The sequence below is a fragment of the Engystomops pustulosus genome, chromosome 4, assembly GCF_040894005.1.
Source record: "Engystomops pustulosus chromosome 4, aEngPut4.maternal, whole genome shotgun sequence".
Lineage (NCBI taxonomy): Eukaryota > Metazoa > Chordata > Amphibia > Anura > Leptodactylidae > Engystomops > Engystomops pustulosus.
The window spans coordinates 213015656-213041844 of NC_092414.1; the positions used below are offsets into that span (position 1 = coordinate 213015656).

The 26189-nt window shown below is 44.1% G+C and overlaps 1 protein-coding gene and 1 long non-coding RNA gene across 3 annotated transcripts; both read left to right on the plus strand.

Moving 5' to 3' along the window:
- Positions 1 to 7377: 7377 nt before the first annotated feature.
- LOC140128572 (uncharacterized) lies at positions 7378 to 11850 on the plus strand. Its single transcript, XM_072150271.1, has 5 exons — positions 7378 to 7513; positions 7767 to 8069; positions 10415 to 10735; positions 11257 to 11358; positions 11834 to 11850. Exons 1-5 carry the CDS (start codon positions 7444 to 7446, stop codon positions 11848 to 11850), a joined length of 813 nt encoding a protein of 270 aa, XP_072006372.1. The 5' UTR covers positions 7378 to 7443.
- An 862-nt stretch (positions 11851 to 12712) lies between these two features.
- Positions 12713 to 25575, plus strand: LOC140125779 (uncharacterized). 2 transcript variants are annotated; one of them, XR_011854730.1, is made up of 7 exons: positions 12713 to 12866; positions 14860 to 14978; positions 15064 to 15122; positions 18346 to 18485; positions 21150 to 21218; positions 21301 to 21469; positions 24273 to 25575. It is a non-coding gene; the product is annotated as an uncharacterized lncRNA (long non-coding RNA). The 2 variants fall into 2 exon arrangements; XR_011854731.1 differs by having other exon boundaries at positions 14863 to 14978.
- The last annotated feature ends 614 nt before the right edge of the window (positions 25576 to 26189 follow it).

Sequence of the window (26189 nt, forward strand, 5' to 3'; positions counted from 1 at the left end):
TCAAGTATAAGCCGACTCAAGTATAAGCTGAGGCCCCTAATTTTACCACAAAAACCTGGTAAAACCTATATTTTTTTTTACTCGAGTATAAGCCGAGTTTGGGTTTTCAGCACATTTTTTTGTGCTGAAAAACTAGGCTTATACTCGAGTATATATGGTATTAGAAAATTTTTCATCATACATACTTAAAAATGGATGTCGATTTGTGGCCCGTAAAGCAGTGAAATAGGGGGCACAATATCCCCCTCAGTGCATAATATTTAATTTTAAAAAAAACAAGTAAAGGGTCTTATCCATGTGGAGGAACAAGATGTAATGTATGCAGATACATAACCCCTACAAAAAGTTTTCATTCTTTTTATAATGGAGAGCAATTTACTATTCCTACTATTATCATGTTATGTAGTGTATGCAGCCTGTACTCAATGTCACGATCAATATGTTGGTAGTACCCTTAAAAGTAAGGATAGCGGAACATGTTCGTGACGGTATTAAATCGGACAATACTATTATCGAAAATATGTCATGCTTATCCAAACGTTTTTTATATGTACATGTCAAGGGGACATCTCTAAGTTACAGATACCAGCCAAAAAAGTTTCTTCCCCCAAAAGAGGAGAAGACAAAACCCATAAACTTAGCAATAGAGAGATCCACTGAATTATAAAACTAGATACTTGTTATCCGCACAGTCTAAATAACAGATTGGATACGCTGTATTTCTACTGAGATTACAATATACTGTTAATATGTGATATACACTTACCTGAGATCACCATGTTTCTTTCTGCGCATGCCCATACTCCTATGACGTCATTACGTTCTTAAAGGAAACCTTCCACCACTGATCTACCTATTAAGGTAGATCCGGTGGCAGGTTCCTCTAATGTAGAGTAGTAAAGCCCTTTTTAGAGCTAATTCTTTTGTGGCCCAGAACTTTTATAAATATTAATTCCCCGAATGTTCAAATTTCCTAAAGAGGCTACTGGGGTGTGGAGTAGCCAGAGTTGAGACTACACGGTGCAGCAACTCCACGCCCCAGTAGCCTCTTGCGTTCCGCCTACCATTGCATCTTCAGTGCGCGGCTACAACCTGGGTTCTGCGCATGCGCAGTAGCTCCGGCTTCAGAGCCGAGACTGTGCAGCCTGCGGCCTCTGCTCTGCGCATGCGCAGGACCCAGCTTCGCAGAAGTGTGCGCGAAGCTACAAGGAGCTGCATTGGTAGGCAGAACTCAAGAGCCTCTTTAATAAATTTTAATATTGGGGGACAAAAGAATTAGCCGGAAAAAGGGCTCTACTACTATACATTAGAGGAACCTGCCTTAATTGGTAGATCCGTGGTGGTAGGTTTCCTTTACGTATAAATGTTTGCGTCTCTCCTATTGGCAGATAGACCATGATTAAGGACGACATAAAAGTCATTTGTCCGAAACGTGTAGGTCTGCCGCGTTGTTTTTATCAGCGAGCATCATTGCTCTACATATGTATTATTTTTGTCTTTTATGTACTTCTGGATCTTAATGGACTAAAATAAAGAATATGGACTTTTTTGTATGGAATTTGAATCTACTTTCCTCATGTCATATGGGTGAAACATCCTTCGGGGTTTGTATATAATGGTAGGACATGTAGGACCTTCTATACATCATTTATGTATTACTCTGGCAGAGCCGGGAGCATCATCGTGGACCATAATGTGATTGTGGAAGCAAAAGTCCAGGACATTATAACAGGAGAGTACAAGGAAATCCAGAATCTGGTTGAGAGGGAACTGAAGACATCAAACCTGATTAACTGCAGTAAGTGCATCAAAGTTTTCATCACCGTGGTCAGATAAATTTCATACTTGGGTTCTCCACCTCAATTTTTCCTTCGAACGTTGGGTAACAACATCTGCTTCCTTCATATGTCAAGTGAAGCCTCCTGTCTTTTACCTCATCAGCCAGAGATTCCTGACCATAAAATGGCCGCAGATGGAGGGTCATGTGATCTCTTACTGTCCATGAGCAATCACCCTGCCAGGGAGATCACATGATCCTCCATCTGTGGCCATTTTACGGTTTGGAGCTACGACATCAATGAGGATGTGAAACCACCGATGCTGGTATCTGATGCCACCTTCTGGAAATCTAACACCACCTTCTACTGTCCTCTGTCTTATCTTCACAGGTATTTCGATGGACTTCTGTGTTGAAAAAGAATCAATAAAGGTCTACGAGGTGGAGGCGCCAGATATCGGTAAGAATAAACCCCCTTTAGACTTTGGGTCCCTTCTATTATTTTGCATGATTTATACTTTTCCCTTTTTCATGTCTCGCGCAGATGAAATTTGTGCCTCTCTAGTTCCCGAAGATCTTAAAGAGTTTTACACCCCTGTGATCACTTCTGATGGTCTGGCCTGCATATCGGACTGCGACCCATTATCCCCAAATTATGTATACTGTAACGGGGGCCGATGTGTACTAGGACGTGTCACCGGACCACAGTGCTTGTAAGTGTGCAGATCCTATAGCTCTCTATCATATGTGTATTAGTAAGTTGCCGAAACATGGTTGTCCATCAACAGCCAAAAATAGTCATCCAACTCTCCAAGATATGATGAAAACTCCTACACAATCTAAATAATTGTGCAAAATGTAATCAACCTGTTTGGCTGGTGAAGGTCACACCTCTCCTCTGATACACCCAATTTCAGAAAGAATGGGGGGAATTTTTTAAGACCGGCCAGTCCTAAAATTCCGCCACTGATGATCCTTCGCCAAGAGGTTCTGGCACTGCCATTTTGGATCTGTAGACCAGATCTGAACTTTCAGAGTTTTTTGCTATAGTCTCAGCTGGCGGAGACTACATTAAATTTGGCGGACTTGGCCCCTTTCCCGCCCTCTGCCCACCCCGATCTCTGTCCCTCAATTGGGAGAAGCCCAAAAACTGGTGGGGAGAGGGAGATTCAAGTACATTCTCTGATCAAAAAATGGAAGAAAGGTAATGATAATTCTCCCCCAATTTCTCAAGGGCACAAATTTGCAAAAAAAGTCATAAAGCTTAATGTTCGAAACGGCCATGTGCCAAAATTTGCTACTTTTATCATACCGTCCCTGTTTTGCACTTTTAAGAATAAGTTCTTTGCATATTTTCTTTGTCAATGCTTTCTATAAGCTATAACTTTTTGTTTGTCTGCCTCTATAGTTGGATGGGGTCTTGTTTTTTACTGTATGGGGTTTTACTGTTTTTGATACTATTATTTGCAAGGAGCCATAACTTTAGCTGTTAGTGGTCTTGCTTTTGCGGTCTTTTGAAGGTCTGTAGTCTTCCTTTGTGCGCTGTTGGGGTTAGTAAAGCTTTTTTTATTGCTTTTAATGTCATTTTTGTATGATGGATAATTTCAAAATGTCAGTCTTGCCATTGTTTCACCTTTATTTTGCCATATGGCACGCATCTGAAGAATTACCCTAAATGACCAACCTAGAACTCCATAAGGGTTAAACTTTTTAGACAGTAACTTGCTTGCCTATGCCATGTTTTGCTAATGCGTCTTCTCTAATCCTGTTCACAGTTGTCCAAATACAGATTCCTACATCTACACTCAGTCACAATGTACGGGAAAGATCTCACTGATTGGCCTATTTGTAGGTGTCGGAGTCATCGCTGGGATTTTGCTCATTGTAACGGTCACTTTGGTAATTGTCTGCTGTAAAATGCATAAGAAATCTCCAAAACTATTGGCCAATGAGGAAAACTTCTATTCTACGGCAGAGTAATACAATTTACCGACTTATAGCATAAGGACCTGTTATAGCCTGAATCTGTTTCATTATAATGTATTGTCCTCTGATTGGGGGTCCGCCATCTATCAGGCAGAGAACATTTTCACTCCAGATGATTCACTAAAACTTAAGACTCCATATGCTTGAAAAGGTGAACTGTAAAGGCAGACTCCATAAGGAAAATGAATTCCTTCCTGACCCATGTTTATGGCTTGTCACTTACTGGTTTGTCTAAAATTCTACATCAAGGCAAAAGTTTTCGGACATTGAAGTAGAGGGAGCTGCTTTATTTAAGTATTGGGCATAGTTTTCCTTTTCCCCACCCTTGAAAACCCTTATATGCATATTCCTTACCCAGAATCTCTGGAAGTGCATACATGGCCTGCTAGACTATGTTCACCTAAAAAGGTGGCCTCCAATGGAAATCAAGGATAGTAAATCCATTCCGGACTTCCGTCTATGGCCTCTTACATATCCAAGCCAGTTCCCTATACTGCAATGACAAGACGCATGACGTGGCTGTAGATGGAGCTGTTAAGGTTCTGCTAACCAGATCTGTTTTCCTTTTTGGCACGCTGCAAAACTAGAAAAATATTCAGTCGCCTACAGCAGATCTTGGTTTCATTTCGGACTTGTCTAGTTGCCTGTTGACTAGTTAGGATAAGCTCTTTGAAGTTCTTCCGCGACCTCTTCATCACCTGGTCTACAACATCAAAATATCAAGTAGACTTTTGTCCACCTATGGGATTTCTGTTGGATTCGGTAACTCTCGTGAAAACGGAAGGTAGACAATATTTCAGCGGCTCTACCATCAGTAGATGAGAAGGATATGAGCAAGAGCATACGACCAGACCATGGCTGGAACATCTGGCCTCATCCATCTCCTCTCTTGCAGAAGAACTTGTCATGATTTGGTTTAGTATGTATTCAGCATATATTGTGTCAGGGTGTTTTGTTTCTTCAATAAAAGTAATTTAAATTCTGAGACTTTTTTATTATTAGGGAAGAAAATTTACCAGCCGAACATCTCATCTATCTATACACATAAGACCAATGGCCTTGGAATCATGCAAGAACCTGCCAGTATGAGGAACCTCATGAGGAACATCTGGGCTCATAGTGAGGACTAATTAGTATACTCACCTTTATGTCCTAATTAAATACTAAAATAAATCATAAGTCCGGCTTTGTCCGTCTGTTTTTTGGGACTTTTCTTGGCTTTCCTGCTGGTCAGATATATCTTAGCGGTTTTCTATTATTGATACATGTGGCGTTTGGACTTTAGTGAATTTGCGACTTTTTAATCAAAAGTTGCAAAAAATCTCCCAAAGTCGGACTCTGCTTTGAGCTAATTTCTATGCCTGGTCAGGGGCAGTCATAATTTGAACTTTGAAAGGAGACTGTTTTTGGCAGAAAAAAAGTCACAAATTAGCATAAGCACCATGAAAAGTCTCAAAAATGAAAGAAGAAGGCAAGCCAAGAGTTTCATACATGTGCCCCATTGTGTTATATTTGGTGAGGTATGGAGAAACTTTGCTGGAGGAGTATCCCAGGTTGGGATCCCCAGAGGAGTCACATGGAGTAATACTGTGAACTCATAGACCTGGTAGAACCTACGTTTAGCCAAGGTTGAGGAGATCCGGGGCCAGCAGCAGCACTGGGCATACCCAGGCAAGTGGTGGAGCCCAGGGCTCCCAGGGGGGGCTCACATAAGGCTGTACATAAGAAATCCATAGGGGTAAGGGCTGAAGTATCTAATGAATATGTAGGGTGTGAGGGGGGCTTATATAAAATAACCATGAGGAGGCTTACATAAAATAACCATGAGGGGGAAGGGGGAACAGGAGACTGTTTAAGTTTCTGAATTTTTTAATGCGCCAAATTAGTTCACTGCCAAGGGGCCCACTGAGGCTCCGTCCCCCAGGGGCCTACTGAAACTGGTTACATTTTGATGAAATTGTATGAACCCACTAACCTCTTCACAGTGACCACGTTGTAGTGGATCCCTACAGTATTGTGTGCGGCATCACGACGATCTCTCAACAACAGTAACACTACACAAAATTATCTTTTGATGTTAATGTAATCTTCCGGTAAGATCTAGTGTCTAGTCATACCACCCCTGTAATCATGTAAACGTATCCCTGAAACATAACTGCAAGCCAAGTTTTTTTTTTGTTCTTGAGATCCTGATGTGTCAAGGTACTGGTATACATTTCCTAATAAGGGTCAAGGTCTAATACAAAACATATGAATCTTATCATCTTCTTAACGTTCAGGGAAAGATTCCGGTAAATGGCACTAGCCTTCCAATCTTGTCTTGTAATGGGATGGTGTGAACTGCCTTCAAGCTTGAACCACAACCACCAGATATGTCAGGACTGGATACAACTGTCCAGGACTCCTCGTGTCAATGTTTTGGTTAGGTGGAGGTGTATAACCACGCAGCCTGACCATAAGTACACCTGTCGGTGGTACGGTATGGTGAGCAATACGTCCATGAAACAGTACGATACAGGTAGCAGACAAAAAATTCTGTCTATGTGCAAGGGGCTAAAGCTAAACTTTTTGATCCCCTGCTAAAATCAATGAACCAATGTATTGTTTTGGCTTGTCCATCAGGTTTTTTTTTTTTTGCATCCATCATGTCCCAGTTATGGAGACTTAATTGCATTAACTCTCATCAACCCTCCATCGATGACTTGTGTAGTGGCCAAAGCCAATGGAGCAGATCTGTCGAAAGCATCTGAAAGTTAAGCAGGACAGACAGTCTTCAACTCAACCAACATTTTGAAAGTCTGATTTATTTTAATACTTTTTAGACCAACTTTACTTAATTTGTCAGAAAAATGTGTTTTTCAGGTGCCCTCTGAAAAGAGGGTGACGTCTCCTAAAACGTTGCATGGCTGGACATCAAATTGTCTGTGTGCCAAAAAAATTAAGATGGTGCACCACATTCCTATAATAAGGTCAAAAGTAGGACTTGATAGTGATGCCAGAACTGTGCCAGAACTATCATCACAAGATGCAGTAAAATACTAATGTTGGCTCACTCAGTACTGGTGTACCGTGCCACTCATTGAACCCCCCCATTGTTTGCAGCACAACGTCTGAGTTGTGTCCACTAAGGACAGATGCAAATCTCTTCTAAATCTGATCCTAAGGTCTAATTCACAACAAATTCCAAAGAGAAAAAGAAGAAGTTTCCATTGGGTCCAGGATTCTTTTATCAACCATCAGATATAGTCCTCAGACAAGTGATTTTCTTTCTGTAGGATCAACCAGGAAGCTTCTACAGATTCTCAATGCTCAGATGCCAAACGTCATCACCGTTGGCAAAGTGACAATATATTATTCTGCATAATAGTCTTAAGTAAAGTGTATAACATCACATGTACATCACGTCCACAAAATTCCCCAAACTACAACATCTTTCCTGATAAAATTCACCTCTTGTACTCCGGTTCCTATACATTATAGGAAGTAATCTTCTACTAAGGTCATATAAATTCTGGAAGGAGATAAGAACTTTCTACCGTCTCTTCCTTAGCCCTTTGGTCGATCATTTGCATACACTAATTATGTATCTACAATATACGTCTTCTAATGTTAAGGCCAGGTAAATCTTCTCTTCATTCTGGAGAATAATCTACACAACCAACATCTCCCAGGATCTAAGTATGAGGAGAACCAGAAATATGAAGCTGGAGACCACAATTGTTCTTCTCTCCTTCTTCACTGTGGCGTCTGGTAAGTGAGAGACATACATGTAGTTTCCATCAAAATTCAATGCAACGTTACAGTAGGTTGTATAGATTGACTTACCCTTAAAGTACAAGATGAGTATGAACACCGGTAGTCAAAATTCTGTCTGGTGTGACTTTCCAGTATTTCCTTGTTTCTGAAGATTTGTCTGTGATACCTATGAGTACTGATATGATATTAGCTGTAATTGAGGGTCTTCTTTTTGCTGCCACTGCCATTATTCTCTTTTTTTCTTTAGCATTTTCATCTACCACATCTGCACCTGGAACGACCATATCTTTTCCCCCACCATCTACTACACTTACACCTGGTACCACCACAACAATACTTACCGCCTCCACTACAACTGTGCCTACCAGCACTACATACAAAATACTAGAGTCCAACACATCACCCAGCACATCTACCCCCTCAACATCTACTACACCTAGAACCACAACTACAATACTTACTGCCACCACTACAACCGGGATTACCAGCAATACGCAAGTAATACCAGAGTCTACCACATCACTCGGGGCATCTACCTCAACACAGCCGTGTAAGTATCAATTGACCATGTAAGTGCCAATTATTTTCTTATAAACTGGTGGTCTCCAGTCACTACTACTGGATGTACATGTGGTTCCAAAACCCCTGCTATGTTGGTGACCATACAGGAGTCATGAGCTTGGACCATATGGATTGCCATATGACAAAATCTTTCTGATTAAGTTTCAACTTCCTTCCCCAATGGACCAAGCTCAGTTACAAGCTCCACCAAGTAGTGAAGCTTAGCCACACCCCTTGATTCTCACAACAAACAGCTCAGCCTGATACAGCTCAATCCCTCTCTCGGCCACACCCCTCCTTTCCCATCTCACAGCAGACAGCTCAGCCTGATACAGCTGAATCCCTCCCTCGGCCACACCCCTCCTCTCCCATCTCTAAGCAGACAGCTGAATCCCTCCCTCGGCCACACCCCTCCTCTCCCATCTCACAGCAGACAGCTCAGCCTGATACAGCTTAATCCCTCCCTCGGCCACACCCCTCCTCTCCCATCTCTAAGCAGAGAGCTCAGTGTGATACAGTTAGTCTTGCTGCTTCCCTCCCTCAGAAATAGTCTTTATCCCTCCAAGTTTGACGATAGTAATTTACTTGGTTATATTACAGCAATAACAGCCACAGCACATGGATAATATGCACTATGATATCAGGGTTTAGGAATAATGGGGGAGATTTATTATGGCTTCTTCTGGTGGAGAAAGCACATGAATCACCCTCTCTCGAGCAGTTTTCGGATATTTATTGTGGGTGGGGTGAGATGAAGAGCGGTTGGGGAGCAGGTAGGGAGAGAGGTGGTCAGAGGGTGAGATATGGGGTGGACGCCTGGCCCACCACATTTACTACAGTCTCCGCCTTAAAATTTCAAAAGGCTATAGCAAAAAAACTTTGCTAGTTCACACCTGGTCTACACTGTTTCACCTGATGTTGGGAATGTTGGTATCTCTTGTGAGGAACTTTGAAATATGTATGTAAATATGAAATCATGGAGATGTGTATTTTCTTAAAAGGGCTGTGCCCATTCAATAAAATTCTTAAATTTTAATCCCTTAGTAATGTTTACACAATAAAGATCACTTTAACCTCCTTACTTTACAATTTTACTCAGTTTTATTGCTGTTTTAGCTCCTATCACACAGTGATGGTCATTGTAAGATTCTAGAGCAGTGATGGCGAACCTTTTGGAGATTGAGTGCCCAAACTGCAACCAAAATCCACTTATTTACCATGAAGTGCCAACATGGCATTTAAGCAGTAACTTACTCCTACCTGTTCTTCAACATCTTTCAATTGTATCACCCCCCTGAGGCCACCAATACAGTTGAAAGAAGGAGGGCAAATTCAGACTCTCATAGTAGATTCTCTCCAGGGTCTATGTGTACAGAAAGAATGGAGGATCCAGCAAGAGGACCTCCAAAGATAATGTACTTCTGTCGAAATCTTCTCAATTTTCCAAACATCCAATGGAGTATTGCTTTAAAATAGTGCTGAGAGCAGTATCTCTTAAGTTGACTGGGACTGCAGATGAACCTGGGGCAATGGCTTAAGTGCCCACAGAAAGGGCTCTGAGTGCCACTTCTGGCACCCGTGCCATAGGTTCGCCACCACTGTTCTAGTGTGTGATCAGGGACTCTTTGAGCAGACACTTCATGATTCCTCTGTGCTATGAGATGCTGTGTACTGACAATGTGCTTAGATTATCAGGATACGGGGTTTATATACACTTGTATTTACCTTCTAAACATTCTACTAGTATCTGACACATAGAAAAAGTGATGGGATAGATCATAGATGAGAGATGATGAGACTTTTGCAGCCATAACATACACAGCTTTGCTATATACCCCCCTCCCCTAGATAAAGACCTTATCTGTTTAGTCTCCTCAGGTTGCTGCTGTTGTTTGCCGGCAGGAAGTCAGTGTGTGTGTGAGCTCGTCCTGGAATGCAGGGGGGTGGGGGCTGGAGGCAGAGAGGAGCTCAGTGCAGCATCAGACAGAAGAACAAGATGTCTACTCGGCCCTAAACTCGGAAGATTCAGGGTCAGGTCTAGGGACAAATTGTGTACAGCAGGACTGATAGAGACAGGTTGGACTTGTATCTGTACTTTTGTTAATAACAGTTAATTCTAGAATTTTGTTATCTAGAGTACATTTAAGAAACTTGTCTTCGTGGGAGGAATACCCCTTAAGAAATAAGTCTGTACTGTTGTATGGTAGGTTTTACAGTATTGATATAGGCACAACACAGACATTTTAAATTTTTTAGGTGGGGAAAACACCCAAGTTTGCCGATTCAAAATATATTTTGTTACTGATTCATTAACCTTTGGAATATCTCACCCAGCAATCACCAAAAAGGAAACACCTGTTCCTGGAACAACAACTACAGAGAATGGAAAAGAGAACACTGTGTCACCTACAGCCACAACCACCACAATCCAGACCACTATGACCACCTCCACTATGACCACCTCCACTATGACCACCTCCATTACTACAACCCCAGCTACTTCTACAAACCCGATTACTACGACACCGACCACTACAACCATCGAAACTACTACGACTCCAGATACTACTACAACACTGACCACTACAACCACCGAAACTACTAGAACCCTGACAACTACTAAAATGAAAACAACAATAGCAACACTACATCCAGGTAACAGCTTAGTGACACAAGGGGGGTCATTTACTAAGGGCACGATTCGCGTTTTCCCGACGTGTTACCCGAATATTTCCGATTTGCAGCGATTTCCCCTGAATTGCCCTGGGATTTTGGTGCACGCGATCGGATTGTGGCGCATCGGCGCCGGCATGCACGAGACGGAAATCGGGGGCGTGGCCAAACGGAAACCGGACGGATTCGAAAAAAACATGTCGCGAAAATTGCACTTACCTTCACTCAGCCCGGCTCGGTGTACTCCAGCGCGTCCCCATGCTCTTCAGCGCAGCAGCCACCTGGTGGACGGCGGAGGAACTACCTTAGTGAATCCCGGCCGGACCCGAATCCAGCGCAGAGAACGCGCTGCTGGATCGCGAATGGACCGGGTAAGTAAATCTGCCCCAAGATCTCGAAGTCACTGGAAAAAAAAAAAACAATAAATTTATGATATGCCGTAGCTCTGATTATACCGGATCTTTTTCATGCAATTTTACTACTTTTTATTTCTTTTTTAACAGCTATATGCTCCAATGGAGGGATATACGATGGAAGTAAATGTATCTGTAGACCCATGTTCTACGGACCATTTTGTGAAGCTGCTATGGACAGAATAGAACCCGGTAAGAGATTAATATACTGACCCCTGGTAAGAGTTGATTAAAGAAAAAGTTCAGGAAAAAAGGGGGCACAACCGAAACTCTTGTGAAACCCACAGACGATATATGTCCTCAGAGATGGAAATCCAAAGTAAATGAACCCGTGGGTGGTGCTCAGCGTGCAAAGAACGAGTATAGCAAATAGTAAAAAAGAAAAAGCACATGCGGCACTCACCCAGAGGAAATGATTCTTTATTGCGTTTTCAGGATAAAACGGTCCGACATGGTACAGCCGTGATAGGGGAGAGGTAGGAGCAGATCTTCTACATCCAAAACATACCAAATATAAGCATAATGAACACACACGTTTTACTTTTACTTTTGACTATAGTCCCATGGCTCAAAAAATAAAGAACACAATTCATAAAAATTGGTATATGCTGGCAGAAGATGCTACACTTAAGAACTTAATTACTGCGTCTCCCCTGATTTCGTTTAGAAAAACCAAGAGTATAAAAGACTACTTGGTACGCAGTCGCTTACCTTCCACGCAGAAACATTGGCTCAACAGAATGATCCCATCTGGTAATTTCTGTTGTGGCCACTGTAAATTCTGTTCTCAAAATATTAAAAAACGCGAGTTCTGTATAGGTGGAGAAAGAGTATCATTACGGCAATTTATCTCCTGTAAGTCACAATATGTAGTATACGTGATTCTCTGCCCTTGTGGCCACTTCTATATCGGCAAAACCATTCGTTCCCTTAACATCAGATTTAGTGAACATTGCCAATCCGTAAAAAGTGGCAAAGGTGCCCCGAGGCTTATAGAACATGTTAACAAGGTACATGATGGCAACACCCACGTCCTCCTCTTTGGAGGCATTGAACACGTTCCGATACCACCCTACGGTGGGGATCGTCACAGGGAACTTCTGAGAAAAGAAGCCAGATGGATCTTGAGGACCAATGCCATGGGCCCCCTGGGGCTTAATGACAAAAATGATATGGGGGTATTTCTATAAAGGTTCCGTTTCTTCTTCTTTTGTTAGCCCCCCCCCCCTTCCCGTGCCTTACTATACCTTACCTCGCTTCATCCCACAAGCCACTGATTAGCCTGTGAGCCCTTCCGCCCGTCTCTCTGCTTGTTTTCTGTATCCTCTATAGTTCCGCACGTGATAATATCCCTTCTCACAAATAGTAGTGTTGTAATGTTGGTTCAGCTTGTCCTGATATATGTTTTTTATATATTGTATGTTCATCCGGTCCACGTTACGCTCCAGTGCACAGCTTAGCTTATGTCTAGCTGCTGTGCACGGTAGCGTCTTGGTTGTCTAGCAACAGGGGGTGTGTCTCCTCGCCAGCAGCATTTAGCAGCAGGTGAGGACGCCACACTCCGTAGGCTAGAGAAAGCGCCGGTAGGCGCGAAACGGCTGTCGCCTTGTTGACCCCCTGCTCCTACCTCTCCCCTATCACGGCTGTACCATGTCGGACCGTTTTATCCTGAAAACGCAATAAAGAATCATTTCCTCTGGGTGAGTGCCGCATGTGCTTTTTCTTTTTTACTAAGAGTTGATTAAAGTTTGACTGTTACATCACATGCTAGGAGGATCTATACACTTGGTGGTTGCTGCTCACTTTTGGTAATAGATAATATTTGGTTCTTTGTTGTCGATCTATTCAACAAATCAGTGGTTTTTCATACCGACCTATAAACTCTACACATTATCACAATATAGAGACCCTCCCTAGCTCCTTCCTTCAACCACATTCGCTTAGTTGTGTTCAGCACTTACCTTCTAGACCAGTGGTTCTCAACCTGTGGGTCGGGACCCCAGCGGGGGTCGAACGACCAAAACCGGTGGTCGCCTAAAGCCATCGGAGCCGCAATTTAATTGTGTTTTTACTGCGAGTTGCATGGTTTGGGGTCACCACAGCATGAGGAACTGTATTGCAGGGTCACAGCATTAGAAAGGTTGAGAACCACTGTTCTAGACAATCTCCTGTTATATGTTGGATCTAAGTAAGTTTAAAATCCTGGCCTCAGTCAGAGCCCCTGCCCTAAATATGTCTCTCCTCCGGGTCGTAAGCCTTCTACAGCCCAAGCTTCACAGTTGCTCGGCCTAGGAGAGCAAGAAAACACACCAAGGTGTACAAGACTTGTGTTTTGTTACCAAATAAGAGGGTGGTATATATCATCTACTGGTTTTATCCTTTTACCACATATGGACATTGGTTCAGGGTAACCTCCAGGTTACTACCTCCTCGAGGAAAGGGCATGGTTAAAGGACATGCCAGTGTAAGGGCAGGCAGTAGTTTCCATCTGATGTATACAGATATTGGGTCAGGGCAGGCAGTAGTCACCATCTGATGTATACAGATATTGGGTCAGGGCAGGCAGTAGTCACCATCTGATGTATACAGGCATTGGGTCAGGGCAGGCAGTAGTCACCATCTGATGTATACAGATATTGGGTCAGGGCAGGCAGTAGTCACCATCTGATGTATACAGATATTGGGTCAGGGCAGGCAGTAGTTACCATCTGATGTATACAGATATTGGGTCAGGGCAGGCAGTAGTTACCATCTGATGTATACAGATATTGGGTCAGGGCAGGCAGTAGTTACCATCTGATGTATACAGGCATTGGGAGAGGGTCCCCTCTCCTGCTGGGTGACGTATCTGCTCGGCAAGGCTGGAGAAGGGATGCAATACGCTGCGTTCGCTCCCTATACGCTTCTATTGCCTCTGCTCTGCTCAGCAGGAGGGAGCAGGAGGGAGCAGGAGGCAGCAGGAGGGAGCAGGAGGGAGCAGGAGGCAGCAGGAGGGAGCAGGAGGCAGCAGGAGGCAGCAGGAGGCAGCAGGAGGGAGCAGGAGGCAGCAGGAGGGAGCAGGATTGCATTGCTACATCTTTTCATCCTGTCTTTTTTACAATGTACGTCTGCCAGTATATGTCAGTGGGTTTATACATCAGGAGCTTTCCCAACCTATACACGGAGCGTAAACCAGAAGTGTAATGTGAACCCGGCCTAAAAATAAAGTAGGTTCCATCTGACGACCAGAAAGATTGTCACATTTCTAAAGCCAAAACTTGTTTCCTAAATTCTTGTTTTTAGTCATTTGTTAGAAGGAAAGCAGTGAACCTGTGTGAATATAGCTATAATTTGTGGCAGCTCTCATGTTATTGCATTATTGGCACTTGTGTTTTGTTGGAGGTGTAGAAGCCGTGTGGTGACAGCACTGGATCGAGCAGTGGGTGAATTGGCTTGTCTATGGGGAGGTTAGGACTTCAACCATTAACACACACATTAGGTAGACTAGGGCGGCCGCTCTATGGCTCCAGGACATATGTGTGATGGCAGAAGCTTCAGAACATACATGATGCATTGTCAGTTATGGATAACTATAGGGCCCATATGACTCTGGTATAGAAAGCTTCAGGTCTACTGGAATAATGATCTCTGAGGCTTTCACTGACTTCTATCTTATGACATATATCTCCCACATCTTCATCTTCTTCTCTCCAGCAGAGGTCGTGGACACATCTGTAAATGTGGAGATAAGAATCCTAAAAGAGTTTGATGAAAACCTGAATGACCCGGAATCAGTAGAATTTCGTGAATTTGAGAAGGAGTTTAGAGAAACCGTAAGAGAGAAGAAAGACTAAACCTGAGATCCCTCGTCACCTCCATCCCAGCAGAAGATATAAACTCTGCTCTTTGTCTCCGCAGATGAGACGCGTCTATTCAGGACTGGAAGGGTTCAAAGACGTAGAGATTGTGCGGATCAGGTAAGTTTATATAACATCATATAATGGGGGTCATTTACTGAGGGCCCGATTCGCGTTTTCCCGACGTGTTACCCGAATATTTCTGATTTGCGCCGATTTTCCCTGTATTGCCCCGGGTTTTTGGCGCACGCAACGGAAATCGGGGGGCGTGGCCGAACGAAAACCCAACGGATTCGGAAAAACCGCTGCATTTAAAAAACCAAAAGTGTCGCGGAGCTTGCACTTACCTTCATCCAGGATAGGCCGGTGTATTCCAGTGCGTTCCGATGCTCTGCAGCGCAGCAGCGCCACCTGGTGGACGTCGGAGGAACTACCTTAATGAATCCCGGCCGGACCCGAATCCACTGCAGAGAACGCGCCGCTGGATCGCGAACGGACCCAATGGGGCACATTTACTTACCCGGTCCATTCTTGTTCCAGCGGTGGCTTCTCCGCTCGGGTCTTCCGGCAATTCATGAAGGTCCTGCGCCCGATGTCCACCAGGTGTCACTGCTGTGCCGAGGTCCGGCGAGTTGCGTTGGAGTTCACTGATCTCTTCCAGGTGCATGTGAGTTTGGCCCGTGCGACCAATTTTTTGTTTTAAATGCGGCAGTTTTTCCGAATCCGTCGGGTTTTCGTTCTGCCCCCCAACTCCCCCCCCCCCCCGATTTCCGTCGCGTGCAAGCCAGCGCCGATGCGCCACAATCCGATCGCGTGCGCCAAAAACCCGGGACAATTCATGGAAAATCGGCGCAAATTGGAAATATTCGGGTAACGCGTTGGGAAAACGCAAATCGGGCCCTTAGTAAATGACCCCTAATATCTCCATCATATTCAACGCTTTTGTTAGACCTTCAACCCAAGTAATGGCTGAGGGCCACTAGTGAGGATTCTAAGCAGGCCAGAAGTCAGGATGGTGGTTGAAGGACTTCACATAACCACCAGTTCACCTGTGAGATTCTAGCAGATGCAATTTTCCAGTTCCCAACTAGAACTGGATAAAACTTTAAAATACCCTCAAAAGAAAAAAAAAAAAAAAAACTAAACAAATAATACTGGAACCTGCACGGCGAATGCCATAAACCGATCAATATTGAACGTATTTTTGGTCACAAAAATTTTGAGAAGGGGTGAAAAGTCATTTATAAAATGAGACCAATGGAAAATACATGTGATCCTGCAAAAAACAAGCCCACGGCAAAGCTCAATTGAGTGATAAGTACAAGACGTATGTCTCTCTGAATGTGGCATCATCAAAACTATTTTGTTTTGTGATTTCTGTGAGCTGAACTGGTAAAGTCAAAAAATAAAACCTATGTAAGTTTGGTATCACTGAGCTGTAGAATGAAGTCATGGGGGGGTCATTTACTAAGGGCCCGATTCGCGTTTTCCCGACGTGTTACCCGAATATTTCCGATTTGCGCCGATTTCCCCTGAATTGCCCTGGGATTTTGGCACACGCGATTGGATTTTGGCGCATCGGTCCCGGCGTGCACGCAACAGAAATCGGGGGGCGTGGCCGAACGAAAACCCGACGGATTCGGAAAAACCGCCGCATTTTTTTAAAAAAATCTGTTGCGGAGCTTGCACTTACCTTCACTCAGCCCGAGCCGGTGAACTCCAGTGCGTTCAGATGCTTTTCAGCGCAGCAGCGCCACCTGGTGGACGGCGGAGGAACTACCTTAATAAATCCAGGCCGGACGCGAATCCACCACAGAGAACGCGCCGCTGGATCGCGAATGGACCGGGTAAGTAAATCTGCCCCGTGGTGTAAGTGATGGTGTTCCAGATGTTACAACTGAGCCTCCTGTGACTTTGGCAGTCCGGATTAGCATTATCAGACTTCCATGCATCAACGTCCTCTGGTCATGGTGAGGGGAAATCGATGCAGTTGTAGAAACCCCTTAGATGCCGTGTTTAGTATTTTTTGTGGCAACGAAGGGCCTTAACCACCTGCAACATCTTCCTCCCCCCAAATGAGGTGGCCTCAATGGGTTATCTTGATATCCGGGTGATGTACTGAAGCATAGCAGGCAGATTGACAGCCATAATGTACTTCAGTGAACTATTTGACTGCTTCATCGAATTCTAACAAAATAAAATTTAAAAAATAATGTAAAGAATTACATTTAAAAAAAATTCTCTTTACAAATTTAGAAATAGGTGGCACGGCGGCTCAGTGGTTAGCACTACAGCCTTGCTGCACTGGTCAAACATCTGCAAACAGTTTGTATGTTCTATCCGTGCTTGCATGGGTTTCCTCCTGGTCCTCCGGTTTCCTCCCACACTCCGGAACAGGGACCGGTCTGGCAAGATATGTGCAGCACTGCGTCATCTGTGCGTGCTATATAAATAAGAATTATTATTAATTAAATACCCCAAAAAAATTTTAATAACAATTTAACAATATTTAAGTAACAATTTGGAAAATAATAATTTAATAATAATTTGAAAGTAATATTAATAAAGCTGGAGATAAAGATACTACAACATACAGAAAGAAGATGAAAAATATGATGTGATCTGTCACGTACCCGACTCACCGGACCTCACACACGGGGATACCTACTCTATGGAATTCCAGAATTTAGCCCTTAAGCTCCGCCCACTTCCACAAAATGGCGTCCTAGCGCTAAATTTACTCCACGCAATCTCGGCACCCGGTCAATCCACTGCCACTACCCACGAGTTACTTATGTAAAGAAGGCCCCTGATTTTTGACCCCCACCCCTGGCTGTGATGTCACTGTGAGGGGGGAGTTTTTTCTATCCCCCTCCCATCAGTGAGCTACTTTTTGGGTCTGGGTTTTTTAGCAATACCCCATAACTTTTGATTGGAAGATGGCACAATTGTACCAAACAGGCAGGTTATTCCCATCAACCACATACCAAACTCGGGGTGTCTTAAGCAAACATCAGGGGTGTTTTGCTTTAGGCTGCCTTTCCCTGGTGCTAACATTCTGATTTTCGGTCCAGGAGTGTGTCTAGACCCCATAACTGTCCTGTGTAACTGGGGACCCATAATTATGAATTATGCCCCAGTTATGGGTTCAAACAGACTCCCTATAGTGCGGAGAGGCACTACCCAACGCCTCTTCCTAGCTGGTTGTAAAACTGGTCAAATAGAGTCTAAGGACTGTTGCCTAAACCACATTAACCACAATTATTTAACTCCTTAAGGACCTGTATATATTAGGGCTGCTGGTAGGACATATCTATTGATCATGTATGTATTTCTCCGGCAGAGCCGGGAGCATCATCGTGGACCATAATGTGATTATGGAAGTGAAAGTCCAGGACATTATAACAGGAGATTACAAGGAAATCCAGAATCTGGTCATCGAGTAACTGGAGACGTCAGAAATAACTAACTGCCCAGAGAATGGTAAGTGCATCTATTTCCTCCTCCCCAGGTTAAAATACAGTAAAAATTGCATTTATATATATATATTTTTTTTTTTTAATTGTTATATTTTGAAAATAAAAAAAACCTTTGCCCGTCACCACCAGAGGGCGCTTTATTGCTTATTGCATACAACTTTCAATGCATTTGAATGGGAGACATCTGAATCCTCCCCTAGGGGTACTTGCAGATAAAAAAAAAATATTTTCATATGTAAAATACTATGAAAACATTTTAGGAAGAGGTGGACATAGCGCTACCTAGTACAAAGGCTTTAAGAAATGGAAGTATCAATTGTCTATTTCTCTCTTTTTTTATTTAATTTTTATTTATTTATTTTTTTTACACTATTTTTCAGACCCCCCCTAGGGTATATTAACCCTTGGTTGTCTGATCTTACCAAATACTGAGATACTACAGTATTTGGAAGACCTAAGGCTGTCATGGCAACCAATCGCCGCCCCCCCCCCCCCATCATGGGGAGCGACGATCTTCACCAAGATGGCGGCATCCATGTGGCGCCATCTTTTTGAAGGCAGCGGCAGCTTTGACTGCGGTGATGGGTTAGCACCCACAATCACTAGCACTGATTGTGGGTGTTATCGGTAAGCGTTTGCTGCAATATGCAGCAAACACTCACCGGCTATGGAGAGGGCTCTGTCCTTGAACCCTCTCCATTCACCCGCAGCCGATGCGTGATGTACTATTACGTCACTGGTTTTTAAGGGATTTGTAAAGGAACTCGGCAGAGAGGTTGTTGTAGACACCTAAGAGAACAGATCTTCTGTACGTGCCGATTTGCCTGAATCCTTCTGTCTCTTCTTGACATTTCACACATGGTGGGATCAGGGCTCTTTGGGGTCCATATCATCACTTCCAGGACTCCTTGTTCTTAAAGGGAACCTGTCATTTAAATTAACTCACCCAAAATGTAGACTTCATTAAAAACTATGATTAAAAAACATTTCCCTTATCCCTAAATGGTTCCTTTCCATGGCTGCAATGTTAAAAAAAATCAGTTTTACATGTATATGCAACTCACCTGAAGTGATTCCATTACACTAAGTGAGTCCTGTATATTAAATTTTACTTGCATTGCCCCTCCTCCCTGTTCCTGATTGACAGGTCTCACTGCTAGGACATGCTGCTGTATGGAACATTAAGTAAGAGCTTTGTTACATCATTGGAAACTTCATGTCATGTGACCAAGGTGATATCATCTAAGGTCCTTTACCTAGTTGCATTTACAATGTCTACCTCATGTATGTATCTGATCACATGAAATCACGCATGTGCAATGTCCCTGCCAATGCGCATGGCAGAGGAGTAGTTGCGAATAAGCCCTTTTACTACCCAGTACATATAGAGGTAATTGAGCAGTGGTAGATACTGCCTAGACAGGCAAGGGTTTAGAATGTTAATGTTATCATCCAATGATGTTCCACTATTGTAACTGGAGTGTGATTGGAGGAGGAGACCACCTGACTAGGGAGTAACTAAACCCTTAGTCAGGGGAGGAGTTGTCTCTCTTCAGTTCAAGCTCTCAACACAAGAGGAGCTCTGAGCACATGCTCTGCACACAGGCCTCCTAGGCCTCACCTCAGCAACCACATACAGAGTGACACAGGACAAACAGGACAAAGCTGCAGCTTCCAGGATTGGACACAGCTACATCCCAGCCTGCCCCTGCATCCAGGCTGGTGACCCAACTCCTGAGGTTCCTCTCCAAGATCACTCCAGTACTGCACTTATACAGAATCGTTTGGCGTGTTGTTACCATTGGTTGAATGAAGAACTGTAAGTTACTTTTATACACAACATTGCCTCCGTCTGGTCCCTGCTCCGGCTGTATCACCATCAAGGGCGCCCCATCTATCTACCAGGGACACATACTAAAGACTTTAAGGGCTGCCCAAGGAAGAACCAGTACATCAGCCTCTCCCTCATCATTTCTTGCATACAACACCTGCTGGAGACCTGCCAGGCTGTAGGACAGCCCTCCGGTCCCCATACCAAGCACCGTGACACTAGGGTGCCCTAGGCCGCAACCGCCAGACACTCCGGTATTCTGGGCCCCGGCTGCCTTCAGGTCCCAAGAAAAGGCTAGGCCCCGGTGGGGGATGTTGCACATGCCTCCATTTACTTCTACACCTCCCCATCCTCTATGGAGGCTGCGGTGATTTCATGTGATCATATACATACATGGGGTAGATGTTGATTTATGAAATGGGGTAAAGAACCTAAGGTGGCATCACATGACACATGTCACATGCTGAATGCTGAGAAGAGGCACAGAACATAGGGAGGGAGTAGATGGGAGGGTCCAGCTGATCAGGACACGCCCCCTCAGATGCCATTAATATAGTTAATTATATGGGGATGTGAGGTAAACAATTTATAGCTAAAAGAATTGTATCAGTTAGTTAATAGGGCTTTAGGGGTGAAAATGTGGTGACAGGTTCCCTTTAATGAAACGGCTGGATGTTTGGGTATAATGTCCTTCCATTTGTAGCACTACTTCTGTTTTTGATCTTCTTGATACTTTTGCACAGGGCTGTAGCTCTAGGCCTTCGTGATGCAGGACATGGTGGGCTATGAAGCCCCCGGACGTGATGTTACCTGTGACTACTTTCTGTATCTCCTCAGGTACTACCACTGATTTCTGTATTGATAAAGAATCTATAAAGGTCTCAGAGGTGGAGGTGCCAAATATCGGTAAGAATACAACCGCTTAGACTTTGGATTCTTCATCGTATTTTGCTCGGTATAAACATCATCTTGTTACTTGTCTCGGCAGATGAAATTTGCGCCTCTGTAATTGATGAAGATCTTCAAGAGTTCTACACCCTAGTGATCACCCCTGATGGTCTGTCCTGCGTCTCTCACTGTGATCCATCATCCCCCAAATACGTGGACTGTAACGGTGGTCGATGTGTGATACAAAAGTACAGCGGACCACAGTGCTAGTAAGTGTCTAACATATCTCCTAGTTATAAATCTCTGAGCTCTACAGGCAGTTCTCTCCTCCACAAGTATCTGAGCTCTACAGGCAGTTCTTTTCTCCTCATATCTCTGGGCTGTAGAGGCAGTTCTTCCATCCTCATGTCTCTGAGCTCTACAGGCAGTTCTCTCTTCCTCAAATATCTGAGCTCTAAAGGCAGTTCTCTACTCCACAAATATCTGAGCTCTAAAGGCAGTTCTTTCCTCCTCAAATATCTGAGCTCTAAAGGCAGTTCTCTCCTCCTCAAGTATCTGAGCTCTAAAGGCAGTTCTCTCCTCCTCATGTGTCAGAGCTCTACAGGCAATTCTCTCCTCAAGTATCTGAGCTCTAAAGGCAGTTCTCTCCTCATGTCTCTGAGCTCTAAAGGCAGTTCTCTCCACCTCAAGTATCTGAGCTCTAATGGCAGTTCTTTTCTCCTCATGTCTCTGAGCTCTACAGGCAGATATTTTCTCCTCATGTCTCTGAGCTCTAAATGCAGTTCTCTCCTCCTCAAGTATCTGAGTTCTAAAGGATGTTCTTTCCTCCTCATATCTCTGTGCTCTTCAGGCAGTACTCTCTTCCTCGTGTCTCTGAGCTCTACAGGCTATTATCTCCTCCTCAAGTATCTGAGCTATAAAGGCAGTTCTTTCCTCCTCAAGTCTTTGAGATACACAGACAGTTCTCTCAATTTCATGTCTCTGAGCTCGAAAGTCATTTCTTCCCTCTTTGTGTCTCTAATGAGCAGTTGTCTTCTTTTCAAGTATCTGGGCTCTTCATGTCCCTGAGCTCTACATGCAGATCTTTCCTTCTCCTGGTACTATTTTTATCCTGATATACATTCCCAGCTGTAAGAACTTATAAAGACAAAAGTTTGGTTGCAATGTCCAATTAGCAGAAATTTGTGAAATATTTCTAAATAATAATAACTGGTTAAGTTGAAGGGAATCTGTCACCAGGTTTTACCACCACTAGTCCCCTAAGCTCATGGATAAAATGTCCTTTCTAGAATTTCCTTTTTTATGTATAATCTCACCTGTTTATAAAAAAAAATAGTAATGTCTCCATCACTGCCCCCCATAGTAATGTCCCCATCACTTCCCCCCATAGTAATGTCCCCATCACTTCCCCCTATAGTAATGTTCCCATCACTTCCCCCCATAGTAATGTCCCATCACTTCCCCCCATAGTAATGTCCCATCACTTCCCCCTATAGTAATGTTCCCATCACTTCCCCCCATAGTAATGTCCCATCACTTCCCCCCATAGTAATGTCCCATCACTTCCCCCTATAGTAATGTCCCATCACTTCCCCCCATAGTAATGTCCCATCACTTCCCCCTATAGTAATGTCCCATCACTTCCCCTTATAGTAATGTTCCCATCACTTCCCCCCATAGTAATGTCCCATCACTTCCCTCCATAGTAATGTCCCATCACTTCCCCCCATAGTAATGTTCCCATCACTTCCCTCCATAGTAATGTCCCATCACTTCCCCCCATAGTAATGTCCCATCACTTCCCCCCATAGTAATGTCCCATCACTTCCCCCCATAGTAATGTCCCATCACTTCCCCCCATAGTAATGTCCCATCACTTTCCCCCATAGTAATGTCCCATCACTTCCCCCTATAGTAATGTCCCATCACTTCCCCCCATAGTAATGTCCCATCACTTCCCCCATAGTAATGTCCCATCACTTCCCCCCATAGTAATGTCCCATCACTTCCCCCCATAGTAATGTTCCCATCACTTCTCCCCATAGTAATGTTCCCATCACTTCCTCCCATAGTAATGTCCCATCACTTCCCCCCATAGAAATGTCCCCATTACTTCCCCCCATAGTAATGTCCCCATCACTTCTCCCCATAGTAATGTCTCCATCACTTCCCCCCAAAGTAATGTCTCCATCACTTCCCCCCATAGTAATGTCTCCATCACTTCCCCCCATAGTAATGTTCCCATCAATTCCCCCCATAGTAATGTCCCATCACTTCCCCCATAGTAATGTCCCATCACTTCCCCCCATAGTTATGTCCCATCACTTCCCCCCATAGTAATGTCCCATCACTTCCCCGCCTTAGTAATGTCCCCATCACTTCCCCCCATAGTACTGTCCCCATAACTTCTCCCCATAGAAATGTCCCCATCACTGCCCCCCATAGTAATGTCCCCATCACTGCCCCCCATAGTAATGTCCCCATCACTTCCCCCCATAGTAATGTCCCCATCACTTCCCCCTATAGTAATGTCCCCATCACTTCCCCCTATAGTAATGTCCCCATCACTTCCCCCCATAGTAATGTCCCATCACTTCCCCCCATAGTAATGTCCCATCACTTCCCCCCATAGTAATGTCCCATCACTTCCCCCCATAGTAATGTCCCATCACTTCCCCTTATAGTAATGTCCCCATCACTTCCCCCCATAGTAATGTCCCCATCACTTCCCCCCATAGTAATGTCCCCATCACTTCCCCCCATAGTAATGTCCCCATCACTTCCCCCCATAGTAATGTCCCATCACTTCCCCCCATAGTAATGTCCCATCACTTCCCCCTATAGTAATGTCTCCATCATTTCCCCCCATAGTAATGTCTCCATTGGGGGAGAGTTTATATAGGAGTGAGATTGACGCAAAAGAGGTAATTCTAGAACGGATGATTCATACCCCACCATAGGGGCCGGTAGTTTAGTGGGGTAAAACCTGCTGACAGGTTTTCTTTAGGTTTTTTACTCTTCATACAGCAGTTTATCCCTGTACTAATGCGTCTTCTCTCGTCCTGCTCACAGTTGTCCCCGTACAGATTCCTACATCTACACGCGGCCGCGCTGCACGGGGCCCATCTCACTGATCGGTCTGTTTGTAGGCGTCGGAGTGATCGCTGCGATTCTGCTCCTCCTCGTGGTCATCTTGGGAATCTTCTGCTGCAAAATGTATAAGAGACCAAAACCTGTGCCCAATAACATCTACTGCACATTGGAGTAATAAATGTCACCGACTTAGGGATATATAAGGAATATCCTAAAATATATATTACTATAACTAGTAACAAGTGGGGCCCCGGCTTCTACTTTCCATCGCAAATCATTCAGTACAGTTACTTTGTATTGTGTTGTCATTCAAATGTGCACCATGTAATACCACATTCCTCCAGCAGTGGCCACTGTAGGGGTATGACCAGCTGCCTGGTGATCATCTGGGCGATCAAACTGACCTTCTTGGCTTCCATTTGAAGGGGTTGGACACTTTTCTATATATCTCTACCATTAGACTAGTCTCTGCATGTATATATATATATATATATATATATATATATATATATATACCTTTTCCTCATTTAATAGCTTCAGCCTTTCCCTGTTCTCCCCATGCTGCCCTCTGCATATACACAGCGTCCTCTCTCTCACTGCTCCAGCCCATCCTCATGGCGTCTCCCACTGTGTCTCTCTCTCACACAGTCTGTCCTCACTGACAGAGACAGGAAGTGAGAAGGGGGGGAGGAGCCATAACTGTCCTGCTGGCCATGGGCTCTGGGCTGTATGTATATTATGGCCCATACAAGTCTGGAATCACTTCCTACATATGGTGCCAGAATCAGCTTCTTGGGGAATGGAAGATGTATTCTTTCAATCTGCTGTTTCAGGACCTTTGAAGGACCTTCAAAGGTTCTGAAATGGCTCCTAGAAAATTTGGATGCCGGGCTTCCGCCCAAACCATCTATATATTATATATTATAAGGAGCTACAGCTTCCTCCTATTCAGCAGTGCTCAGACAAGTAAACAAAGATCCACGAAGAGTCTGCAGACAGCACTAAAGCAAGTAGCAGGACTGCTGAATCACTTGATGAACATTCAGGGATTGGTATTAACAAAGTACAAGGCACAAGGGCAACTTATGTAAAACAGTGACCGACCCCTTTAATGCAACCTCTTTGATACACTATGGAAATGCTATGGACAAGAACAAGAGTTCATGAAAGTCAAATTACAGCAGATCATGGCAGGAATATCCTGGATCATTCTGCTTCCATATTACAGAAGGACTGGAGCGTCTCTCCATTTGTTATTTTGTGGTTTGTTCTTTATTATATTATATCTGGATTTTTTGCTTTATGACAATTTTTTAATAAATGTCATTTAAATTCTTAGCTCCAATAAACGTGATTTTATTCTGGATGGCGACATAATTCTCCACGTGGGAAGTAGTGACCAGCGTCTGCCTGACCTGTGTCTGACTTACATGTGGAAGGACCCGCTATGTTCATCTCTTTATAGCTACTGATACAACCAAACCGAGCCCTACATAGTGGGGGTCATTTATTAAGGGCCCGATTCGCGTTTTCCCGAATATTTCCATTTTGCGCCGATTTACCCTGAATTGCCCCAGGATTTTGGTGCACGCGATTGGATTGTGGCGCATCGGCGCTGGCATGCACGCGATGGAAATCGGGGGGCGTGGCCGAATGAAAACCCGACGGATTCGGAAAAACCGCCGCATTTAAAACAAAAAAAGTGTTGCGGAGCTTGCACTTACCTTCACTAGGAATAGGCCGGTGAACTTGAGTGCGTTCCGATGCTTTTCAGCGCAGCAGCGCCACCTGGTGGACGTCGGAGGAACTACCTTAATGAATCCCGGCCGGACCCGAATCCACCGCAGAGAACGCGCCGCTGGATCGCGAATGGACCGGGTAAGTAAATCTGCCCCA

Coding starts and splice junctions, on each gene's coding strand:
- LOC140128572 (XM_072150271.1), top strand. CDS start 7,444: ATGAGGAGAACCAGAAATATGAAGCTGGAGACCACAATTGTTCTTCTC. Junction 8,070..10,414: donor ATCTACCTCAACACAGCCGT/GTAAGTATCAAT, acceptor TATCTCACCCAG/CAATCACCAAAAAGGAAACA. Junction 10,736..11,256: donor AATAGCAACACTACATCCAG/GTAACAGCTTAG, acceptor CTTTTTTAACAG/CTATATGCTCCAATGGAGGG.